This window comes from Oratosquilla oratoria, chromosome 25 (assembly GCF_046742065.1).
Source record: "Oratosquilla oratoria isolate Oo_2021 chromosome 25, ASM4674206v1, whole genome shotgun sequence".
Classification (NCBI taxonomy): Eukaryota; Metazoa; Arthropoda; class Malacostraca; order Stomatopoda; family Squillidae; genus Oratosquilla; species Oratosquilla oratoria.
In genome coordinates, this window is record NC_134801.1 from 12,622,567 (window position 1) to 12,639,621 (window position 17,055).

General features: G+C 39.3%; 1 protein-coding gene across 1 annotated transcript in view; it reads right to left on the minus strand.

Moving 5' to 3' along the window:
* LOC143038780 (serine/threonine-protein phosphatase 2B catalytic subunit 2-like) overlaps positions 1-17,055 on the minus strand; it is a 172,453-nt gene that overhangs the window by 104,148 nt on the left and 51,250 nt on the right. The window contains exons 6-7 of the mRNA XM_076208318.1: positions 5,150-5,227; positions 4,942-5,035 (exon numbers count right to left, since the gene is read on the minus strand). Of these exons, the coding sequence (XP_076064433.1) occupies positions 4,942-5,035; positions 5,150-5,227 (172 nt within the window). The remainder of the gene's footprint in view (positions 1-4,941; positions 5,036-5,149; positions 5,228-17,055) is intronic.

Here is a 17,055-nt window from a genome sequence, read left to right on the forward strand (position 1 = left end):
TCAGGTGACATATTATTCATAACAATGACTCCCAGGTCCTTCTCATTTTCTACTTTTTTTATTCCTTCTTCTCCCAATTTATATGCTCCTGTTATTCTGTTTTTTTGCTTTTTTCCAAATTCCATTATACTACACTTTTTTGTATTGAACTCCATCTCCCACTTCCTACTCCATTCTTGTACTTTATTTAGATCTCTCTGTAGTGATTCACAATCTTCTTCAGTTTTCACTCTTTTCAGTAGTTTTGCATCATCTGCAAAGAAGCTCATATAGCTTTCAATTCCTTCATCCATATCATTAATATATATAGCAAACATTATTGGGGCCAGAACTGTTCCCTGCGGAACACCACTTATTACTTCATCCCATTTTGAGTGCTGGTTTCTTATCACTACTCTCATTTTTCTTTCTTGCAAAAAGTCCTCCATCCAATTTAGTAGTTTGCCCTGTATTCCTCCTTCAGTTTCTAATTTCTAAAGCAACTTCTTATGTGGTACTTTGTCAAAAGCTTTCTTTAGATCTAAAAATGCACAGTCCGCCCATCCATCTCTTTCTTGTATTATATCTATTAGCCTTGAATAGAAACATATTAAATTGGTGATGCATGATCGTCCTTGTCTGAATCCAAATTGCCTTGGATTTAACACTGTTTTTTTCTAAATATTTTACCCATCTACTTTTGATCATTCTTTCACAAATTTTTGCTATTGTACTTGTTAGAGAGACTGGTCTATAGTTGGTAGGTTCTTCTTTATTTCCTCCTTTATATATAGGTACTATATTTGCTTTTTTCCAATCTTCTGGAACTTTTCCTTCTTTCAAGGAACTATTTATTATGCTATGTATTTTGTCTGCCAGTTCATTCCTGCATTCTTTCAGTATCCAGTTTGCTATTTCATCTGGTCCATGCGATTTTCTGACATCAAGATTACTCAAGTGTGTTAATATTTCATTCTTTGTTACTTCTATTTCTTCCATAGGGGGGACTTTCTCTTTCCATTCGTTCTCTTCAGGTTGTATGTTCTCCCTTGTAAACACTGATTTAAAATGTTTGTTCATAATTTCCGCCATTTCCATTTCCTCAGTGTAACACTTCACCCCATACCATACAACACATAATGGAAGACTGCATTACACACAATCATGCACGCAAACAACACAACATACACTCTATAAAGGATTTGTGGGAAAACCCAGTTTCGGCTGTGGCCTTCCTTGGGGAGACGGGACTGCTCGGACAGACAGTCTAGGGAATGACAACAACAACAACAACAACTCCCTCCTGTCTTAATTTCTCCAAGTCTTGTTTGTTTTTCAGTTTATTGTTTACAAATCTGTAGAATAGTTTTGGTTGATCTTTACACTTTTCTATGATATCTTTTTCATATTTTCTCTTTTCCTCTCTGCACATTTGTACATATTCATTTCTATAACAGGTATATATTTTCCATTTTTCAGGTCTTCTGTCTTTTTTCCATCTGGTCCAGGCTTTGTCTCTTTTGTCTTTGAACTCCCTACAGCTTTTGTTGTACCAGCATTTTAAATATTTTTTTTTTTCTTGTTTTTGTCTTGGGACATACTTTTCCACTCCTTTTTTGTAAATTTTTTGTCAAAATATTCCATTTCTCTTCTACTGTTGTTTCTTCTTTGTATATTTCTTCCCAGTTTTCCTTTTGAAAGAACTCTTATTTTATCAAAGTTTGTTTTTTCATACATTCTTCCTTTTCTATATTGTTCATTTCTTTTCATATATTTTTCTTCATTAAGTTCCAGTTCAATCAATATGTGGTCACTTTTACTTATTGGTGTTTTATATTCAATTTTGTCCACTATTCTAGGTTCGGATGTAATTACTAGGTCTAGTCTCGATGGCTCTTCATTTCTATACCTAGTGTTCTCCTGTATCCATTGTGTCATTGTATGGTCAGTAACCATCTCAAGTAGAGCGTTTCCCCATGAGCCATCTCCACCCTTTACTGTCATTTCTTCCCAGCAGATTTCTTTGCAATTAAAGTCGCCCATCATAACTATTTTTCCTCCCTCTTCCATTATCTTGTTTAATGTTATCTTTGTGTCCTCTAACATACTTTTATGTTCACTCTCTTCCCATGAGGCTGTTTTCGGGGGCACATAATTTATCACAAACTTTCTGCTCTTCTTATCTCTGTCTTCTACTTCCATCATTATCATCTCTACTGTATTCTTTCCATATGTGACACACTTCACGTTTATATCCTTCTTAGTCAGGAACATAACTCCACCCCCTTCCTTTTTCACTCTGTTTCTAATCCAATAATTATATGCATCATGTCCTACACTGTTGGGTGGTAGTGGACCTTTTAATTTTGTTTCTACAATTCCCATTATGTCTGGTTCTTTTTCTTTCAAATAATCATTCAGCTCATTCAATCCTGTTATTAATCCATCTATATTTGTGTAAGACACTCTTAGTTTTCTGCCACTTCCATTGTGTTCTCTGTTTCCCTTTTGTTTTTCTCTTGTATGTCGACTTTCTTTAGTTTCATATTCACTACTCTCCAATAGAATCTCTCTTTTTCTGACTCCGTTCTTATCTCGTTTTTTTTTCTTTGCTTCAAGTCTTTTCTGTTTTTCTTCCTCTCTTTCCTCTTTATTCATTTCCCTTTTTATCCATACATTTTTATATTGTTCACTTGTTGCTAGTTTCCCTGTTTTGGATAAGATATTCTCAGCCGCAGTTTGTGACCTGAATTTAATCTTAATTGGTCTGGTCTTGTCTGTACTATATTTCCCGAGCCTGAATTTCTCTTCGATTTGTTTCATTATTTCTGGTTCATCTTCCTGAACTAATTCTGGTAAATTTCTTTACTTTTTTATTTTCCTCTTTGATTCTTGTGGTTCTATCTAGGTTATGTTTCTCTTCCATTCCTAATATAATTATACATTTCTTTCTGTCTGCTAAGTCTCTTACTATATTCTCCTTCTGTCTCATCACTTTAATAACTGAGTTTTCAGTTTGTTCATTCATTTGCTGTCTGATTATGTCAGTGAATGCAACTTTGCTATTTTCTTGAATTTTTTTCCAACCCTCCTTGCTCTCCTTATTATTCTCCTTTAAGACTTTATTCTCATCTTTTACTTCTTTTAACTGTTTTTTTAATTCTTCAATTTCCTTAGTTAAGTTTTTGTTCGCCTTTTCTAGTTCTTCCAATTTTTCAACTCTCCGTATAATGTTGTTAACATGACCGAACCTACGCTCCAAGTCCTCGATCATCTTATCGACCTTCTCTTCTAGTCTTGTCAGTCAGGGGGGGTTTGTGTCCCCCCCACCCTCTTTAAATCCCTGGAAAATATTCTCATCACTTTCTACTGTATTGCTCTTATCTATACTTCTAATCTTTACATTTTTATTAGACATTTCATCGTCGCTCAGCTGGTCGGGGGGTCGTTTGTTTACCTTTCGCCTGTCTGCCTGGGCCAAGTCCTCTCCTTCCTCATTTCCTTCCATTTCCCTCCCCTTCTCCTCTTTTCCTACTTTCCCACTACCCCACGAGCAATTTCCCCCCCACCCTGTAAATACAATAGGCACTTCTCTTTGCGTTGGGATCCACAAAACTTCAATTTTCTTCAGAACGTCTTCTAAGCCGTCCGTTCGTTGAAGTGTGTGTGTGTGTGTGTGTGTGTGTGTGTGTGTGTGTGTGTGTGTGTGCATACATATATATACTGTATATATACATATACATATATATATACATATATATATATATATATACATGTATATATATATACATACATACATATACCAAGGCTTCTTTCCCCCTTACCAGGGGGGTAGCCAAAAAGGACAAGGCACAAAAACATTCCCACCCATTTCATCCCCGAAAACACTCCACACCCCTCCACCCTCCCTCCCATCTTAGCACCTCCTTGATGACGGGTCGTCCCTGCACCCTGTCCACTGCCCTGGGTCAGAAGCAGTGTCGCAGGACACAGCACATCCACAGCAAGGCCTCTTCATTAAATCGGCGACCCCCCCTCTCCGTCCCCCCATATAAAGGAGAGGACGGGGAGAAATCCCTTCGGGCTGAGTCAAAAATTTTTGCTCACACACACTACCTCACCCCCATTCCCCCGTCCAATCCACCTCATGCATCACAACATTTTCCATATACAGGTAAACGTCGACTTACGATGGCATTAGGTTTCGATAGAGCCATCGTAAGACGATCTCATCGTAAGTCGATCCCCACTCTGTTCCGTGGTCACTGTACCTAGCCTACCTGTATATTAACCACCAGAGATACTGAATATAGCCTATTAAACATGTACAGTAGTTTATTTAATCATTTTTATCCTTTTTACCATATTCAAACACTATAATATGTATTTTCAGTACGGAACTTAAATCTCGCGGGCAGCAGCCAATGCCAGCCGTACGACGTGACGTAATAATACTCGCATCATAAAATATAGTCACCGCTTATATCGATCGTTCTCTCTTTCACCCGCGAATTTTGAAAACCACAGAGAATGGGATTTAGGGCACATTTGAGAGAATGTAAAAACACAGGGGCGACTACAATAAATATAATCAAGACGCCGATATGGCAGCGTCGCGAATCCACTTGCTCCTCATGACGCCTACGTGTGCGGCACCGTATGGAAGGGGTTAAATTATCATATCGTCGTCGTCATCGTAAAGTCGAACAATCGTAAGTCGCGGCCATCGTAAGTCGACGTTTACCTGTACAACTATTCTCCATTCACCCGTCTTCTGTCCTCTCCCGTCCTTCCTCAACCGACATTCCCCTCTTCCCCAAAGCCCCCTTCACCCCATCCATCCATCTCATCCTAGGACGTCCCCTCATGTTCACTCCCTCCACATCTGCCTTCCATATACATATTCAATGATAATAAGAACACTAACATAAAAACCATAGAAAGGAAATACGTAGAACAAACCTTATTATTGTACACATCCAAGTAGTTTGGGGCTGAGAAGATAGTGATTAGAGATGGAAAACCAGTTGTTTGGCTCTTACGGTACATACGATATCTGTAAGTATCAAAGTTTTGTGACAAATCAAACAATAAATATATTTCCTAAAAACCACACAGTATACCCAAGCATATGATCATACAGAAAACAAGGGCAGCATCTTGGCCTTACCCAGCATCCTGAGCTTCATGGGCACGGATTATGGACAGCAAATTGTTCTGCTGAAGGAAATCACAACATGCTGCATAGCTGCAACCAAATATGAACAACATTTAGGGATGAATTTTATGGTTACACAAAAAATTAATCTTATAAGAATGATAAAAACCATGTGCTATTCACACCATCATCTACTTCAGCTTTGTGGAGACCCTGGGCCACTATTAATATGCTTCTCCACCTTTTATTACACTTACCAGTTCCATTTTTATTGGATTTTTTCCCAAATTTATCCAAAAATACACAACAATAATTACATTCTTGCTTAACATGCAATGAGTCAGTTTGACCCAGGTTACTAATGTCTGCTATTTTATTTGGTAGACAAAGGGCATGATAGGGAACTTTTGAATACCTTCAAATAGTGTAATCTGGGGCATACTATAGTGAGACATTTTCATACAAACCCATACATTACTGTTTATATATGTATACATTTATACCTATCAATTTAGTATATTATTCATGTATATATATATATACATATATATATATAATATATATATATATATACATATACATATATAATATATATATATATATACATATACATATATATATATATACATATACATATATATATATATATATATTTTTTTTTTTTCTTCTTTTTAACATTCCGACAGGTTGATGTAGGTTGGAGTAGGAAACACAGTCTTAGAGGGGTTTACATGGTCTAATGGTTCGTCAAACAAGGTTCGACGTGTCTGTCGAACCGCGTTCGACAAACCGTTAGACCGTGTAAACCCCCTCTTAGTCTGAGTTTATTCCGAGTTTATTCCTGACTAGTTTTGTTGGTGTACTTTCCAGCTTTGCACACCATTCCTTTGAGAAAGCATATCTGCAAAACTAGTTAGGAATATACTCAGACTAAGACTCCTGTGTTGTTTCCTACTCCCACTTACACTTACAAAAGATAAAAGAGACACAGTTTGGAAAATATGGAAAAAAAAAATGGAAAGTGACAAATATATATCAAACTAAGAAATGAATATGTAAAAATATGCAGGGAAGAAAAAAGAAACTGAAAAAGACAACAGAAATGTAAAGATCATCCTAAATCATTTTATAGAAATATAAATGGTAAATTAGAAAATAAACAGGAAATAGTAAAACTACATCAAGGGAACATAGAATATACAGAGGATATAGCAACAGCTGAAATTATGAAAATTTCAAATCTGTATTCACAAAAACATACACAATTGTGATGAAGGAAGGGGAGAAAGACCCCCCTAATGAGAGAAATAATTGTGACACAGAAAGAAGGGACCAAATAATGAACATTGATGTCAGCAAATCACACAGCCCGGACAGAATTGCAAACTGGATACTAAAAGAATGTATAAATGAACTAACGGACAAAATATGTAAGATAATAGATTGCTCACTCAAGAAAGGAAAGGTACTGTAGGACTGGAAAAATGCCAATATCGTGCCAATATATAAAGGGGGAAATAAGTCTGACCCAACAAACTATAGACCGGTCTCCCTTCAAGTGCAATAGCTAAAATTTGTGAGAAAGTCATCAAAAGTAGATGGACTAAACATCTGGAGAACAATATACTAAATCCAAGATAATTTGGTTTTAGACAGGGAAGATCATGTGCCACAAATCTGCTTTGTTCCTATTCAAGGTTAATAGATATAATGCAAGAAAAGAGACAGATGGGCAGACTGTGCTTTCCTGGACTTACAAAAGGCATTTGATAAAATACCACACAAAAAGCTATTAAGAAAAATCAAAACAGGAAGTATACATGAAAAACTATTGAATTGGATGGAAGATTTCTTGCATGGGAGAAAAAGGAGAGTGGTGTTCAGATAAAAACTACTTGGGAAGAAATGATAAGTGGAGTCCCACAGGGTTCAATACTGGCTCCGACGTTTGTTATGTGTCAATGACATGGATGGTGTAGAATGTTACACGAACTTCTTTGCAGATGATGCAAAACTACTAAAGAAAGTATGGAAAAAGATTGTGAATTGCTAGAGAGACCTGGACAAGGTCTGAGAATGGAGTTAAAAGTAGGAAGTGAACTTCAGCATTAAGAAATGTAGTATAATGGATTTTGGAAAAAGTGAAAATTAGGACAATATAAAATCGGTATAAAGGAAATAAAGAAAGTTGGTTCCGAAAAGGAGTAATAATCACCAAAGACAGATCCACAGACAAGCAGATAAACAAAATAGTCAAAGGAACTTAAAACTAAGATCAATAAAGGTGGCCTTTAATTACTTGGATGAGGTAATGGTAAAGAAAATACTAGTCACACTAATAAGACCAAAATTGGAGTACACTGTGACACTATGGACACCCAGTATAAAAAAGAATACAAGGAAAATAGAAAGAATCCAAAGAGCAACAGCAAAAATAGCCCCAACACTTTCAAAATTGACGTACGAGCAGACTGTCTAAACTGGAACTACCAACCCTGGAACAAAGAGAAAGAGGCAGTCTATTGGCCATTTACAAAATCATGAAAGGCATGGAAGTCCTTGACAGAGAAGACTTATTAAAGTGGGATAGAAGAAAATCAAGGGGACATGAAAAGAAACTCAAAAAAGATCGTTATAGAAGAGATTTGAAAAAAACAGTTTTCAACACAGAGTTGTGGATGTCTGGAACAAATTAGATGAAACAATAGTGCATACACACACCTTACAAGAATTTAAGGACTGGAAGTTGCGAGATACAAAGATGGGACACCACAAACATAGCTCCCCTTCCCATAATATACATACATACATATACCAAGGCTTTTTCTCCCATACAAGGGAGGTAGCCAAAAAGAAAAAGGCATAAAATCATTCCCACCCATTCCATCCCTAAATGCACTCCACTCCCCTCCACCCTCCCTCCTATCTTAGCACCTCCTGGATGATGGGTGGGTCATCCCTGCACCATGTCCACTGCCCTGGGTCAGAGGCAGTGTCGCAAGACACAGCACATCCATAGCAAGGCCACTTCATTAAATCGGCGACCCCCTCCTCTCCGTCCCCCATGCAGAAAAGGAGAAGACAGAGAGAAATCCCTTCAGGCTGCGTCAAATTTTGCTCACACACACCACCCCACCCACCATCCCCCCACCCATTCTACCTCATGCATCACATCATCATCCATATACAACCATTTTCCATTCACCCCTGTCTTCTGTCCTCTCCTGTCCTTCCTCAACAGACATTCCCCTCTTCCCCAAAACCCCCTTCACCCCATTCATCCATCTCATCCTAGCATGTCCCCTCATGTTCACTCCCTCCACATCTGCCTTCCATACCTCTTTTACTAGTCTTTCTTCATTCATTCTTTCCATGTGTCCAAACCATCCCAACACTCCCTCATCAACCCCATCTCCCAACTCCCCTTCCACCCCTGCTCCCCCCCCCTCACCTCATTTCTCACTCCATCCAGCCCAGCAACCCCCATCACACCCCTCATCACAACCCCCATCACACACACAATCACACCCATAAAATACAACTGGGTAAATACATATATATATATATGCAATCAGACCTCGCTGAACACAAGAGTTAGGCTCCTTAGTCATTGTTCAGGATGAAATTGATGTTGGGTAAATAACAGGTAAACAGGTCTTATGAGGAAAAATAGGTTAGGTTGTCAGACCCTCTCCAGACACTGGTGCACAACACATCTGTATTTTTTCATATACTTTTGACATGTGGGCTTTCATAATTTACTTCCACGACCTCTTAAAGCCCTCTCATCTTTAATTGGGAAATTTTTTCTGTCAATGCAATCTATCCCCTTTAGTGAACTGAACACTACAATCATGTCACCTCTTTTTGATCTTTCAAAGTTGGTAGACCCAGTACTTTTAGTCTTTCCTCGTATGGTTTATCTGCCAGGGTGGGGACCAGTTTGGTTGCTGACCTTTGTATTCTCTCAATCTTGCTTACCATATATCATTTGCTCAGAGTGGGGACCATACTACTGATGCATATTCCAGTCTTGGATGTATCAGAGTTTCAATGAGTTTTTCATCATTTCTTCATCCATATAATGGAACACCACTTTAATCTTCTGCAGTAGTCACTATGTCTCCCACAATCCTGTTTATATGTCTGTCAGGTTGTCTTTTATCTTGTCTCGTCTTTTATCAATACTCCCAAGTCTTTCTCCTCTTTTGCTTTTGTAATGGGTACTCTTCCCACGAAATAGTTTAAAAATGGGATTTTGCCACTATTGCCCATTTTCAGTACTTTGCATATTTTGGGTATTGAACTTCATTTCCCATTCTTGGCTCCAAGCAATAGTAGTATCTAAATCTTTTTGCATTGTTCTATTGTCCTCATTTTTCACTCTTCTCATGATTTTGCATCATCTGCAAACATGTTGGCATAGCTTGTTGTTCCTTCCATCACGCCATTAACATAGACAAAAACATTATAGGTGCAGGCACTGAACCTTGAGGAACTCCATTCATTACTGTTTGTCCTTTACTTCTGTCTTCATGTATTTTTCCATCAAAAAGTCTTTAATCCATTCTAGTAGTTTGTCTCTCAGTCCTCCAACATGCTCCAATTTCCACATAAGTCAACTCAGAGGTACTTTACCAAATGCCTTCTCTAGGCTGAGGTGCACGCAGTCCACCCACCCTTCTCTCTCTTGCAGCACATCAATCACTTGAGTAAAAACTTAAAAAGTCTGAAACACATGACCTTTCAGATCTGAAGCCAAACTGACTGTCTGTCAGAATGTTCATCTTTTCAAGATATTTGATCCATTGACCTTTCACAATCCTTTCACATAACTTCATTATTGTACTAGTTGCTGATACTGTCCTATAATTTAGTGGTGTTTCCTTGTTTCCACCTTTGTGAATTGGCACCACATTTGCCTTTTTCCAATCAAGTGGTACAATGCCTTCTTTCAATGAAAATGTAACAAGACTGTGGATCTTGTCCATTAGTTGTTCCCTACATTCTTTAAGTATTGTTACACATTTGTGTCTCATGCATATTAATAAAGACAAAAGAGAATTTACTGTACATCTGACAAATGTAAGTTTGGGTAAACACCTTTCAGATCTCTAATCTAATTATATAAAATTAATTTCTTGGATTGTATACAAATGCATTTTTAAGCATATGATGTATTTTGTTAAAAAAGGGGTATTAATAATATTGGGTTCTCACAGAAGTATGTCAAAAGCTTACATAACTGATGTGTCATGTTGGAACCTACCAGTAGTTGTTTGAGAACTGATGACCAACTTCTTCTTAGAAAATTAAGACATTTATTTTATATGTGCCGGTGGAGGTGCCGGGATAGGAGGGAGGGAGGAGGGTGGTGGGGACTGGAATATATAGGATATGGAATGGGTGGGAGTGGTTTCCATGCCTTTTTCTTTTTGGCTACCCCCCATGTAGGGGGAAAAAGCCTTTGGTATATGTATGTATGTTTATACGTAGCCATTCACTATGATTACATGTTTCTAATATCTTGTTTCCTTATCTTTGGGTGTTGTTCATATAACAAAACTTGCTTTTTGTTTTAACCAGTCTATACTATTTTATGTTAATGAACAATGGCTCTTGAATGACTAATTCACAACATTAACTTTCCTTTGTAAAGATTTATAAACCCTATTATAAACCTTAGAATATATTATGTAATTTTACTGTATAATTTTTACAAACAAAAGTGATGTAATTAGATAAAATGGTAAAAAAAACCCAGGAGAAACCGAGCTTTCCTCAAGTCACGGAAATTCAAGTCAGTTAGACTTTATTTAGCTATTGAACAATACAGTCTACTCTAGATGTCTAACTCAATATCTGAGATTCTGGTCATTCTAAGCCCTGAACAATTCTCAATCTTTATAGACAGCCAGCTTGCTATCATAACCATGTACTCACACACATACTGTATGTAGATAATGTTTTTGCTATCATAAACAAGTACAGTTCAGAATCCTGCTCAACAATTGGCTTGATATGGTTTTCTGTGGTAGTTGTTGTTGTTGTTGTTGTTGTTGTCGTTCCCTAGACTGCCTGTCCGAGCAGTCCCGTCTCCCCAAGGAATGCCATAGCCGAAACTGGGTTTTCCCACAAATCCTTTATAGAGCGTATGTTGTGTTGTTTGCGTGCATGATTGTGTATAATGCAGTCTTCCATTATGTGTTGTATGGTATGGGGTGAAGTGTTACATCCTGGGCAGCTGTTCACAATACGGTCATCTAGCCTCTTCTGGTAGCTTAGAAGTGCTGGGTGGTGACCGCACCGCAGTCTGGCCAAGTGGACTCTGTCCTTTCGTGGGAGAGAGGATTCAGAAGGGTGGATATCAGGGGGTCTGGCATGCAGCAGTGTGTTGTCTTTCAGTGTGTTAATGGAGTGGTGAGTGATATGATTATGAATATGTTTCCGGAGGCTGGTATTTGGTGGTTGTGGAGGAAGAGAAGAGAGTATCTGTGTGTGATACAGGTCTTTGGGTGTTGTTTTAATGTTTCTTGGTGGGTGTGGGTGTTCTGCTATGTAGTGTAGCGGGTGTAATGTGTTTGTGGTGGCTGCGGCAAGTGTTTGTGTGCCTCTCATGTCGAGGTGGTCCTTGACTTTGAGGACTTTTGTTTCATGGTGTAAATGGTCTGTAGGTGTTGTATTTGTGCAGCCTGTAATTGTTTTTAGGGCTTTGTTTTGTATGATTTGAAGGGTGTTGTGGTGTGTCTCACTGAGATTAGGAGCCCATGCAGGACTCGCATAATTCAACACTGAGCGTATGCATTGTTTGCATATTGTTATATTAGTTTCTTTGTTTTGTCCAAATGTTGTTCCAGTGATTGACTTAAGTGCGTTTAGTCTAGGTGTGCATTTGTTTTTTATGTTTGTGATGTGTTGTTTGAAAGACATGGATGTATCGTATGTTACACCAAGAATTTTCGGTGTGTTTGTGTGTGGTATTAGAGTGTTGTTGATGTAGAGATGAGGTATGTATTTGTGTTCTTTTGTCCAGTTTGTGAGAAGTGTTGCTGTAGATTTGGTTGGAGCTATTTTGAGTCTGTTTGTGATGAACCATGTGTTGTGTGTGTCAAGGTATGGCTGGATTATTTCTGCAGCTTTGTCTGTGTTACGATGTGTGCATGTGATTGTTATGTCGTCTGCGTAGGAAGAGATTTGTATTTCTGAGTTGTCTGGCGTGGGTAAGTCATGCATGTATAAATTAAATAGTGTGGGGGATAGAACTGAGCCCTGTGGTACTCTGTTCTTAATGTTTCTGATGTGCGATGATTGGCCATTATATGACACGTAAGCATTCCTACCTGCCAGATAATTGGCCAGCCATCTTTTGGTGTTATTGTGCATGTCTGTGTTATATATTTTATTTGTTAGGTTGTGGCGGGGGATAGCATCAAAAGCTTTACTAATGTCTAATGTTATAAGAAGTGTTCTTTGGTGGGCCTATCTGAATTGATGCCATCTAAAATTCTTTGTGTCAGGTTTGTCAGAAGAGTGTTTGTGGAGTGTAGTGGCCTAAAACCATGTTGTGAGTCAGCAAGGGGAATATGTGGTGTGACAAATTTAAGTATTAGGCGTTCAATGACTTTAGAGGGGGTGCAGAGAAGTGTGATTGGGTGGTGCAATGTTGGGATTGTTGGGTCTTTGTTCGGTTTTGGAATGGTGATTATTTTACCATGCTTCCAGATGTCGGGTATAGTGTTGTGTGAATAGCTGTAGTTTGCAATGTTTGTGAGTGCGTGTATACCTTGTGGTCCAATGTGTTTTAGGTGGATGTTGCTTATGTTATCAGGGCCACAGGCAGATGAGTGCTTGAGACTATGTATTATGAGTTTTGTCTGACTGTCTATGAAGGGTGTATAGTCTGAGTCTGTGGGAAAGTCTTTCTTACGTCGAATGGTGCGTCGGTCGTCAGGGTGAGAAGTGAGATGGCTTGTCTGTGCAAAATGACGTATGAGTGCGTTTGCTTGTTGTCTGTTTGAGGGTAGATTATCTGTTGTTGTGATTATTGCTGCGTGAGAGCGTGTAGTGTTACTGTTGGATAGTGTAATGCTGTTGAGTGTTTTGTACAATTTGCTGGTGTTTGTTTTGTGATCAAGTGTATTGATAAAGTTTTGCCAATTTTGTGTTTTTTGTTCATGTATTTTATTGGCAATCACAGTGTTTAGTGTTTGTATTTGGTCTGCTATGTTTTGAGGGATAGGTGTGGGGGTACCGTGTTTAAGTGTGTCACGTTGTCTGATGAGGCTTTGGATTTCTGGTGTGAAGTTGGGGTTGTGTGATTTTCTGTTGCCTCTAGGGATGTATCTCTTGTCTGCATTTTGTATGATTGTATTAGAAGAGTGCACAGCATTGTTTATGTTTGTGATTGGTGTACTGTTAAGTGTTTCAAAATGTTGTTCTGTCTCTTCAATAAAAGCTTCCCAGTGAGCTCTCTTGTAATTGGTGTAAGTGTGTCTGTGGCCAACTGGGGTGCATCTTGTTTTGGTGGTGATGATGATTGGAAGGTGGTCAGAGCCAAGGGTTCTGACCACTCTCCATGATGTTGTTGGGGTTAGGCAGGGGGAGCAAAAGGTGATATCAGGAGAGGAGGGAGTGTAGAGGGATTGGTGTGGGATATGTGTATGATTATGTGTGTTCATGATAGTCAATGAGTCAAACTGAGTCTGTATATCAAGCCCTCTGTCTGTGTCAGGGTTGTCGACATACCAGGCAGACGACTTGGCGTTGAAGTCTCCACCCATGATCAGGTTGGGGATTGAGGCTAGTTGGCTAAAATGAGGCCTGAAGGTGTCTGGAACTGTGGGGGATGATTGGGGGGGAATGTACATGTTAACTATTGTCAGTGTTGATTTGTTGCCTGTGCGGATTCGAATGGATTGGATTTCTGTTGTGTTATCTGTGGTAGGGAGGAGAATTTTGGTTGTGGCACTTGTGTCCACAAAACAGATAGAGTGGTGGATCAGGGTGATGAGTCCACCGCCATAGCCGTCAGTCCGGTCTTGTCTGATGGTGGTGTAATTATGAAATGATGGTGTTTTGTGTGAGTGTCTTAGTTTTGTTTCTTGTAAAATCGCAATGTGTATGTTGTGTTGTTTAAGAAAGTGTTCAAGTTCATGTTTTTTTCGTGTTAATACCGTCAATGTTGTGTTGTAATATGTTGATGTTGTGTGTTTTGTATGTGTTGTATGTTGCCGTTTGGGGTTGAGGTTGGGGTGGTAGTGGGGAAGGTGTAGGATCTGGGTCAGAGGGGGGGGAAGGAGAGATTGGGGACAAAGGAAGGGGAGTACAAATCGGGGGTAAGGGCAGAGGGAAATTGGGAGTGGGTGAGGGTGCTGGCTGTGGTTGGGGAGGTGGGAGTGGGGTTACTGGAGGGCAGGTAGAACATGTCCAAGTGTTTGTGTATTGGTTTGTGTCAGCAAGTGTTGTACAAGTGAGGTGGGTAGTTATTTAACTAGCCAGACTCTGGTCAAACCCTGAAGATTGAACAGCTCCAATTAATATCTTTTTGTAAAACTGTATTTCTTTTCTTATAGAAGTTGTTCAGAAGTCACCAAGACCCAAACACTTCACTTTTGTACATAGTTCCATTTCCCATTATCTTCATTAAACCCGTCAAATTTTTGTCATGTATCTAATGAACCTTCCTCTCCTATTCTTATTCAAATAAGTCCAGTATACAATGTTTAGAAACCTTGAAACACAATTTATACCCATCTATTGGACAATAACGTACATAGGTTGTACCCTCGATTTTGACCCAAAACTCCCATAAAAATCCTTAATGTTGTGCATAGGACACATGTGAAAAATGGTAACATGTGATGATTGAAACTTAAAAAATACACTGTTTTCAACATTGTGTGTTATTACAACAGATTTTCATGTCTACCTTAATTACCTATTGTTCCAAGTATATGGGTGTCATGAAGAGCCTCTAAAGAAAGGAGGTACAGTGATGGTGGGCTGGCTAGTGAGATTGTATAATGTTTGTCTAAAAGAGGGTAAAGTACCAGAGGACTGGAGGAGTGCCTGTATAGTTCCATTTTACAAGGGAAAAGAAGACAAGTGTGGGTGTAGTAGTTTCAGAGGGATCAGTTTGTTGAGTGTAGTTTGGAAGGGTTTTGATTGAGAGGATTAGGAAAGGAACAGAGGGAGTAATTGGTGAAGAATAGTGTGGGTTTAGGACAGGTAGGGGTTGCATGGATCAGATTTTCCTGGTAAGACAGACATGTGAGAAAGCTTTAGGAAAGGGTAAAGATGTTTTTTGGGCTTTTATGGGTCTAGAAAAAGTTTATGAAAGGGTAGACAGGAAGGCACTGTGGGAGGTATTGCAGATATATGGGATAGGTGGAAAACTATTAAGAGCAGTCATGTTTATACGAGAGTAGTACAGTTTGTGTTAGAATTAGAAATGGAGAGAGAGAGTGGTTTGAGGTGGGGGTGGGACTTCACCATGGATGCCTCATGTCACTTTGTCTGTTCAATGTATACATGGATGGGGTGGTGCAAGAGGTAAATGCAAGGGTAATGGGCCAAGGATTGGAGATAGTTAAAGAAAATGGAGAAAAGTGAAATATACATCAGTTATTGTTTGCTGATGACACTACACTTGTAGCAGGATCAGAGGAGGGATTAACCACTTCACTCCGGGACTTAAATCTCGCGGGCAGCAGCCAATGCCAGCCGTACGACGTGTCGTAATAATACTCGCATCATAAAATATAGTCACTGCTTATATCGATCGTTCTCTCTTTCACCCGTGAATTTTGAAAACCACAGAGAATGGGATTAAGGGCATATTAGGGAGAATGTAAAAACGCAGGGGCGACTACAATAAATATAATCAAGACGCCGATATGGCAGCGTCGCGAATCCACTTGCTCCTCATGACGCCTACGTGTGCGGCACCGTATGGTAGGGGTTAAGGAAGTTAGTGATAGAGTTTGGGAAGGTGTGCGAAAGAAGGAAGTTGAAGTTAAATGTGGGTAAAAGTAAGGTGTTGAGATGTACAAGGGGAGAGGATGGCAGCAAATTGGAAGTGAGTATTAATGGAGAGAGACTGGAGGAAGTAGGTAGCTTTAGGTACTTGGGGGTGTGAAAAGGAGGATTGGTGGTGGAGGTAGAACGTAGATTGAGAGAAGCAAGTAAATGCCTTGGGGGGTTAAAAAATGTAACGAGAAATTAACATTTGAGAATGGATGCTATGAGGAGACTGTATTTGCAGGTGATTGTGCTATGAGCACTGTATGGGGCAGAAACATGGAACATAAGGGAGGAAGAGAGGAGTTTAAATGTGTTTGAGACGAAATGTCTGAGAAGTATGGTAGGGGTTACTAGGCTAGTCAGAGTGAGAAACGAGGTGAGCAGCATAGCAGGGGTGGAAATGGAGTTAAGAGATAGGGTTGATGAAAGATTATTGGGATGGTTTGGACACATGGAAAGAATAAATGAAAAAAGATTAGTAAAAGAAGTGTAGAAGGAAGAGATGGATGGAGTGAACATGAAGGGGCAACCAAGGATGAGATGGATGGGGTGAAAGGGGCATTAGGCAAGAGGGAGATGTCTGTTGAGAAAGGGAGAAGATATAAAATAGAAGTGAGTAGAGAATGGTTGTATATAGATGATGCTGTGATGCATGGAAGAAGTGGGGGGGGGGGTTAGGGAGTACGAGCGAATATTTTGACAAAACCCAAAGGGATTTCTCCTTATCTTCTCTTTTTCTGCATGAGGGGATGGAAAAGGGGGGTTGCCGATTAAATGAAGCAGCCTTGCTGTAGATGTGCTGTCTTGCTGCATTGCTTCTAACCCAGGGCAATGAGCAAGATGCAGGGATGACCCATCATCCAGGAACCAAGAAAAGAGAAGGGAGGGGTGGCAAA